At 37.6% G+C, this 7654-nt stretch overlaps 1 protein-coding gene across 3 annotated transcripts; it reads right to left on the bottom strand.

Moving 5' to 3' along the window:
• Positions 1–1249: 1249 nt before the first annotated feature.
• On the bottom strand, positions 1250–6570 carry gcdha (glutaryl-CoA dehydrogenase a). 3 transcript variants are annotated; one of them, XM_057338872.1, is made up of 12 exons: positions 6463–6570; positions 5814–5934; positions 5649–5681; positions 5182–5322; positions 5038–5100; positions 4786–4956; positions 4567–4696; positions 3091–3307; positions 2876–2979; positions 2551–2676; positions 2238–2398; positions 1250–1815 (listed from the first exon to the last, which is right to left on the bottom strand). In XM_057338872.1, exons 2-12 carry the CDS (start codon positions 5914–5916, stop codon positions 1742–1744), a joined length of 1323 nt encoding a protein of 440 aa, XP_057194855.1. In that variant the 5' UTR covers positions 5917–5934; positions 6463–6570; the 3' UTR covers positions 1250–1741. The 3 variants fall into 3 exon arrangements, with proteins under 3 accessions (XP_057194855.1, XP_057194856.1, XP_057194857.1); XM_057338873.1 differs by having other exon boundaries at positions 6469–6553; XM_057338874.1 differs by lacking the exons at positions 5649–5681; positions 5814–5934; positions 6463–6570 and adding an exon at positions 5422–5440.
• Between the last annotated feature and the right edge of the window lie 1084 nt (positions 6571–7654).

The raw sequence follows: 7654 nt of genomic DNA, 5'->3' as shown, positions 1-7654 counted from the left end.
GGCTAATGTTTTTTCATTTAAAAATATGGTAATCTGTTTGTTTTTTTAAATGCATACATTGAAAATGAACATAATAATGTGAGGACATTGTAACAAATAATTCCACAAAACTATACAGTAAAATATTATTTGTTACAGTAATAAAAATGTGCCATTTCTGTAAAGAAAACTGAAATTATGAATTTAAAAAATCATAATTAAAAAGGCTTTCCACATGAAACGTAATGTAATTTTACTGTAGTAGCTGTATTATAGGAACTGCTACACTATTAATGTATACTTAATATAAAAAATAATTAATATGATAAATTGTAGTAAATGTAGTATAATATAATATATACGTAATAAGGTTCAAAAACTGTAAAATCTTGAAATGTTCCTATAATTTACTATACTGAAGTATACAGTATTACTTCATGTAGCCTAGGTTTCGCTTCTTATTTTAAAACATAATTACACATTTCCATATATGCTCATGGCAGCTTTCGCAAGATTTACCCTCAAGAAATGTACTTCATGTTTAAATGAATACAGATGACACTCCCAAAAGATGTGCCTACCTAAGATGTCATGGGCGAGGTCTTTAATTAAATGTCCCACAATGGCATAAGCGACCGCGACCACCACCACAGCAGCCATCATGAGGTACAGTACAGTCCTGGGGATCTGGATGAAGTCTCTGGCCGGTGGTTTGTAATCCTTATACAGCGGAGCCTCGTACACTGCAAACGGATACACCGGGTTTACAAGGTCGGACGCGTTCATTTCCAAATATCAACTTCACGTTTCAGATCCCCAAAAGGAAACTGCTGTCCTCAAAGGTAGTTTATCCAAAGTAACTGCAAATTCTCTAATATCGCGCCACGTATTGAAAAATGAATGTCTTTCATAGCGTCTCTGATCGGTTGGTTACGTTTAGAATTTTACCCGTGCAAAAAGTAAAAAATGTTAAAAACAGTATTGTTAATTAGTAGAAACAAACTAACAAAATATAAGACGCATATGCCACAAATTAAAAGAAAAAGGTTTTCGTTTAAATTTACTTTAGAAACGATACTTTAAAAGCGGACACTTCGTTTGATGGGCAGTGATGTAAGTGACTTCCCCTCATCCAGCGCAGCGGTAATGATCTTTACTCTCGCAGCGCGCTGATTGGTCGATTCCATCTCATCATTGCGCGCGCGCGGGTCACCTCAGGTGAAATATAAATCGGGCTGATCTCACGGACATCCGACAAAAATCCGCTCCGTTACACGTAAGGTACATCATTTATTGTTGAAATACCACACATTATTTTTAGTTCGAATGAAAGCACATAATCCTGAAATCAGTTTATTTTTTAAAGTCAAATCCATAAATACAACAAAATTTACAAGAGCTCGGTAATCCTACGCAGTGGGTCCCAACCGACTACAATGCAAACAGGATGTTGAGTATACCTGACCAAACTTTAATTTTGTTTTAAAAAAATATTTTTAAAGTGCTATAAAGTAACTTTACTTACTGAACGTAAGGTCAGAGTAATTAATGATCGTTTTTATTTCTGAGTGAATTGATGCTATAACCATTTTGTAATTACGAACAAAGAGCTTCAAATGGACCCATTTACTAAACTTGCAGAAATTACAATCATATTTTCATACTGTTTGAAAGCATACAGCAATACATATGTATAGATGTTATGTCATTACAGACAGCGAGAGAGTCTAAAAGTCCATCACAGCCGTATTTAGAAAGAGATTTATTTCCCAACAGTGAATGACTGGAGTCCAGTGATGGCTCTGCCCAAGATCAGAGCATGAATGTCATGAGTACCTGTGGGGCAGAAAGACAAAACTGTTATGTCTTAAATAAGGTTTTTACAAATCTAAAACAAGGGTTCAAGCATCAAGTGGCTGAGAGCCACATTAAAGCTTATACTGGCCTCTGCTGGCCAAATCTACACATTTGCATCAATGCATTTGGCAGATTTCAGCCACAGTGAATAATTTTTTTAGTGCGTTTTTGTTATGACCCTATGGAAGCCCGTTTCCGCCAGGGTTGGAATTTTTTTTAGATTTTATAAGTCATTATTATGACTTAGTATCTCAAAATAATGAGAAACATATTAGAAACTTACATTATTATGAGATACTAAGTCATTATTATGACTTTTAAAGCTAAAAAAAATTCCCAACCCTGGCGGAAACGGGCTTCCATAACGACCCACATCCTTCCCAGTCACCCAGTCGTCTTACCTTCATACGTATTGACCGCCTCTAGGTTCATGACGTGGCGTATGACGTGATACTCGTCTGATATTCCGTTTCCACCCAGCATGTCTCTGGCCTGTCTGGCGATGTCCAGGGCTTTACCGCAGGAGTTGCGTTTCAGCATGGAGATCATCTCTGGTGTGTATCTGCGTTAGAAAATTCAGTGAGCTGTGTGGTGTATTTACACTTGGTTCCATTAGGACAATGCACTACATTCTTTTAAACGCCATGTAGCATGTTTAACCATATCTTATGCAAAGCTAGGAAACCTGCAGGTTAAGCAAGCGCTTTTTCTCACTTCTTTTCGTCGATGAGTCTGCCCAGCTGTAAACAAGACTGGAGTCCGATCGTGATCTCCGTCAGCATGTCCGCCATTTTTTTCTGCATGAGTTGGTTTCTGGCCAGAGGAACTCCAAACTGGATTCTAAATGGTATGAAAAACATTCATTCATACATACATACTTTGATATCTGTAAGCAGTTCACGTGACTGTATTTACATCTATGCATTTGGCAGATGCGTTCATAGTGCATTTGGGGTTTACGTTTTACAGTTTTTGTAAATCAAAGCTATATGATGGGAATTGCTAAGGTACAGGAACACAGTAAAAGACATTTGCTCACCTGTCCAAGGTGTACTGACGGGCGGCATGAAAGCAAAATTCTGCGGCACCCAGTGCACCCCATGCGATGCCATATCGTGCATTATTCAGGCACCCGAAGGGACCCTACAAAAACACAAGTATACAATCAATACGCATTGCTATAAAATTGCAAGGGTGTTCTGGACAATTGATCGTTATTGTCCATCAACAGTAAATATTCTCAAATATACTCGCATTAAGGCCAGACACATGTGGTAGCAAGTTTTCTTTAGGCACTTCGACTTCATCCATGAGGATCATGCCAGTGGCTGATGCCCTGAGGGAGAACTTGCCCTCAATCTTGGGTGTGCTCAGCCCCTTCATTCCCCTCTCGAGAATAAAGCCTCGCACTCGGCCATCGTCGCATTTGGCCCACACCACACAGATATCAGCATATGGGGAGCTAGTGATCCTGTTCACAGAAAAAATAACACTTAGTCAGGTTTTTATTCGGAGCTGAGGTCAGTTTTGTTACCAGTGCTCTGGTGGTCAGTATAGGGAGGCTGTTTATAGCATCGTGTTAGCTTTTTACTTCTGCCGATTGTATTTTGGCTTCAAAAGTAACAAATGTGGTGTTCATTTGTAAATATGATCTTGATCGACAATACGTGTAAACATCGTAAACCTCTCTTAATCACAGAGCTTATTTCTTGCGATCTTCCAAAAGTCTATGGGAAAAATGCATAGGCTTTTGGTCGAGGGAACCAGCTATACTACGTCATTACTACAAAACTACGTCATTTCTGAGGTACTGGATTATTCATCTATGGAATGGGAGCTCATCTTGGATCAATTCCAGAAAGGTTTTTTCCTCAGTCACAGGTGCATAGACATTCATCCATTCCACTGACTTCTGATCTGTATAGATTTAAATCTTTACATATTACATTAATCTTCTACTGCGATTTCAGATCGGACTTCATGTTGCATTCCTGATTGTTAAGTCAACAGATGGTCGGCAGATTTCAGTGCAGTGAGGGACAAATACCCTGTAGAGGTGAAGTTACAAAATCTAAATATGGACCATGTCTCTTACATAAGAGACAAGACTGATGAAATCACCTGATGTTGTGCAACTTCACTGTACATTTAGGACTCTGACAAAGCAGTTTTCTGAAAGACTGTTGTTATTTTAAGTCAACTTTTCCTAAATACATGTACATACTGTATTTACTGTTGTATTGATTAAAACTGCAATACTTTGCAGTATTTGAGGTCTGAAAAAATACAGAGCATCTCTTCTGTTATTTTTACATGTTTCTCCAATTTATGCGAATAGAAACAATCTTTGTATTTACAAATTGGGAGGAATATTGTTAGGAGTTCGCAGACAAAAATGATCATTTTACCTAAACACATACCTATAGTAAATTCATAAACACTATGAAAATAATTTTGAAATGCTCGCTTTACTTTTTCGTCGCCGCGGCTGTATATGTGACTGATTCATGAGTGGACGTTAATCCAGTCCAAATAAACAACATATTTTCTCTTACAAACTTGTACTCTGAATCCCTCTTTCTTTTCTTTTTATAACCCCTCCTGTCCAATAACCTGGTTCTGCTCCGATATATAAAACTAAGCCCCGCCCATATTTTTTCTCAATGAATATACTATCACCAAAGAAGATCCTGACTAAACCAAAATTGCAAACTATTCCGTGGCATTTACCATGTTTTCGCTCCACTGATGGAATAGGTACCACTGGAGGGGTTGTATTTGGCCTTGGTCTCCATGCTGCCAGGATCACTTCCATGGTTTGGTTCTGTAAGTCCAAAACAACCCAGAATCTCTCCTCGAGCTGGGCAAAATGAACACGCTACACGTTTAGCATGGTGTCACATTTTCCACACATTTTGAAATGTACACCGAGATTCAGATTTGACTAACCCAGTTTAGGCAGGTACTTTTGCTTCTGTGCTTCTGTTCCATAGGCATTGATGGGATGCATGACCAGTGAGGACTGAACACTCATGACGGAACGGTATCCGCTGTCCACTCTTTCCACTTCCCGGGCGATCAGACCGTATGCCACATAACTGGTGCCGGCACATCCGTAACCTACAACAAAAGAGATCTAAGTAATATTGTACGCAGACAACATAGCATACAGTCTCAATGGTGGCCAGTGTTTTAATGTACCTTGAATGGTAGGTCCAAGGACACCAAGTTCTCCCATTTCGTTCACAATCTCCCGATGAAAAACTGGAACCCAGAGGCACAGATGAATGCCTGATCTTGCGGCAGAATACATCCCGGTGTTGTGTTCTCTCACATTTCACTCACCTTCGTTCCTGTTGGCAAGGAGGATCCGGGGCATGAGTTTCTCCTGGCAGTAGGTGCGGAAAGTGTCTCTGATCATGATCTCATCTTCTGTGAGCTGGCCCTCCAGATCCAAAGCATCAAGCCAGTTAAACTCGACCGTAGCTAAAAGTAACAAGAAAAAATGATTTATAGCTAAAATAGACTACAACATGTTAAAGGTACGGTTTACCCTAAAATGATTTTTTTTCATTATTTATTCACCTTCATGTTATTCCAATTCTCGGATGACTTTCTTTCTTATGCAGAACACAAAAGATGATATTTTGAAGAATGTTGATACTCTGGACCCTATTGACTGCCATTGTATGAACACAAAACCACAGAGACATTTCTCAAAATATCTTATTTTGTGTTCCACTGAAGAAAGAGACTTATACAGGTTTTTAACAACTTGAGGGTGAAAAATTGATGATATAAAACATATTTACGATTTTTGGTTGATTTTTTTGGCTCCTCTGCCTCTACGAAAAAAATGGGATACAGTAATTAGTTCTGAAATCATAAATGTGTGGTAAAAATCTTTTCTGCTTTTGTCTACTTTTAAGTCATGGCTACAGTCACTTGAAATTGTGAAGTAGTGATCTAATTCTAACCTTGTGGTACAGATGCTGAGGTGCCCTGGGTTCGTGACACAGAGACCACAGAACATCTCTGTGAGTTCACCAGTAATCGTGAGAGAGCTGTTCTTAAAGCCATTTTCTCCAAATCTGAAAACTATATATAATATATACACATATACATAAACTCACACCAATTAAACAAATTGTCAGTATACCACAATACTGTATAATAGTCCTGAATTAGCAACTGTTTAAATAAAATTGTATGCATTTACATAATACAAAACGTAGTCATTTTCACTTTAATAAACATTTACGCATGTGTAAGTCTGACCTGAACTTTAAGCCAAGCGAAATGACTAAATGTGTCGTACAAAGTCTGAACTGAACTCGAGAGTTAAATTACCTATAATGTCTATTTTGATAAATATGCCTACTTACTAAACCCCATTTATCTTTAGCATCGTACGTTAAAAATGTCGTTCTATTGAAGGTGCATGCATGGTTACACAACGTCACTTACTAAACGTACTGTGGACGTGTTTACGTTACATAACCTGCATGCAGCATATACTCTCACACAACTCTATAGCACATACACTAAGTTTAAACATCCTCGTTCTTATCTCAAAGGTGCATGTCATGAAGTCATACTGAAGGCTAATATAAGGAAACACTGTACCTTCACCTTTTCGATCAGATGATCTCGCTTTCAGACGCAACACTCACGTTACGTATATTTAGAGCTTCTGCGCTTGGAACAGGCACGCATTAGCGCAACGCATCCGCCATGTTTTGTGTGGCATTCTGCATACATTTTTTATACAAGCATCATCTTAAATAAAACCTTATACTTCACAATTACATATATAAATGTTAATTTGACCAAAAGAAAGGAAGTATCTAAAATTTGCATTTTATATTTATTTATTTTTACCGTGCCACACTAAACATTTCAAGTTGGCCACACTCGTAATGGCTGAAAAGAACCGCTGCAACATGTCGGAACGTCGTAGGCGTTGATAGCACCGCGCGATCTGATTGGATGATTACAAAACCTGGTTTACAACGCGTTTAAAGAGTTTTTTTAAGTGCACTACCCTGACTGCTCAGTGGGTGTCGTCAACGTTATTCTTATGAATATCTACGCTTCATTATTCTAGGACAGGGGTTTTCAAACTTTTTTTGTCAGCTTAACCCCTTTGACTTAAAATATTTACTTGAAGTACTCCCTGATATTTTAAGTAAATATTTTAATAGCATACCTGACATATTTTAATAGAGCATTTGCATGTTTAATATCAAAACATTGATTTTTTAATCTGTTTTAAAGTTATTATCAGTAGTGTTTTACATACCTATTTTACATACCTATTATAATTGAACCTGTAAAATTTATATGCAATTATTTTTTTTGTTTCAAAGAAATGGAAACAACTTGTATACACACTACTTATGAATCAATGTCCTAGGAAAATTAAACATGGTTTTGTTGGTGTGGTGAGACCAGCACAGTACATTTGTGGTTACTATGGTTTTACTACAAATACAACCAAAAACTATGGTTACTAGTAAAATCATGAATGTTGGGAATAGAATAGAATAGAATAGAATAGAATAGAATGCAGTCCTGCACTACCGTCTTCTAAGCAGACATCCATATACAGTCTGCGCTAGGTCTGAAGCCTTTTGAAAGTCCATACCATCTTTGACACATGCAGGGAGTACAAACCTGGTCCAATTTCTTTTAAAATGTTTAATTAATTGTTGTGTTGGCTTATGTGTATCCAGGCAGAGGGTAACAAAGAAATGAAACGTAATGCTATTTATTGCATTATTCATCATGACAATTTGAGAGTATCATATTTGGTTAG

Source organism: Triplophysa rosa, linkage group LG7 (genome assembly GCF_024868665.1).
Source record: "Triplophysa rosa linkage group LG7, Trosa_1v2, whole genome shotgun sequence".
NCBI classification, from domain to species: Eukaryota; Metazoa; Chordata; class Actinopteri; order Cypriniformes; family Nemacheilidae; genus Triplophysa; species Triplophysa rosa.
This window is presented reverse-complemented; position numbering and strand designations above follow the sequence as displayed.

What these genes read in the sequence shown, in the direction of transcription:
- gcdha (XM_057338872.1), bottom strand. Translation starts at nt 5,916, where the DNA reads ATGGCTTTAAGAACAGCTCTCTCACGATTACTGGTGAACTCACAGAGA. An exon ending in ATCAGTGGAGCGAAAACATG is followed by an intron (nt 3,308 to 4,566) that starts GTAAATGCCACG and finishes TTCTGTGAACAG; the next exon opens with GATCACTAGCTCCCCATATG. An exon ending in CACATGTGTCTGGCCTTAAT is followed by an intron (nt 2,980 to 3,090) that starts GCGAGTATATTT and finishes GTGTTTTTGTAG; the next exon opens with GGTCCCTTCGGGTGCCTGAA.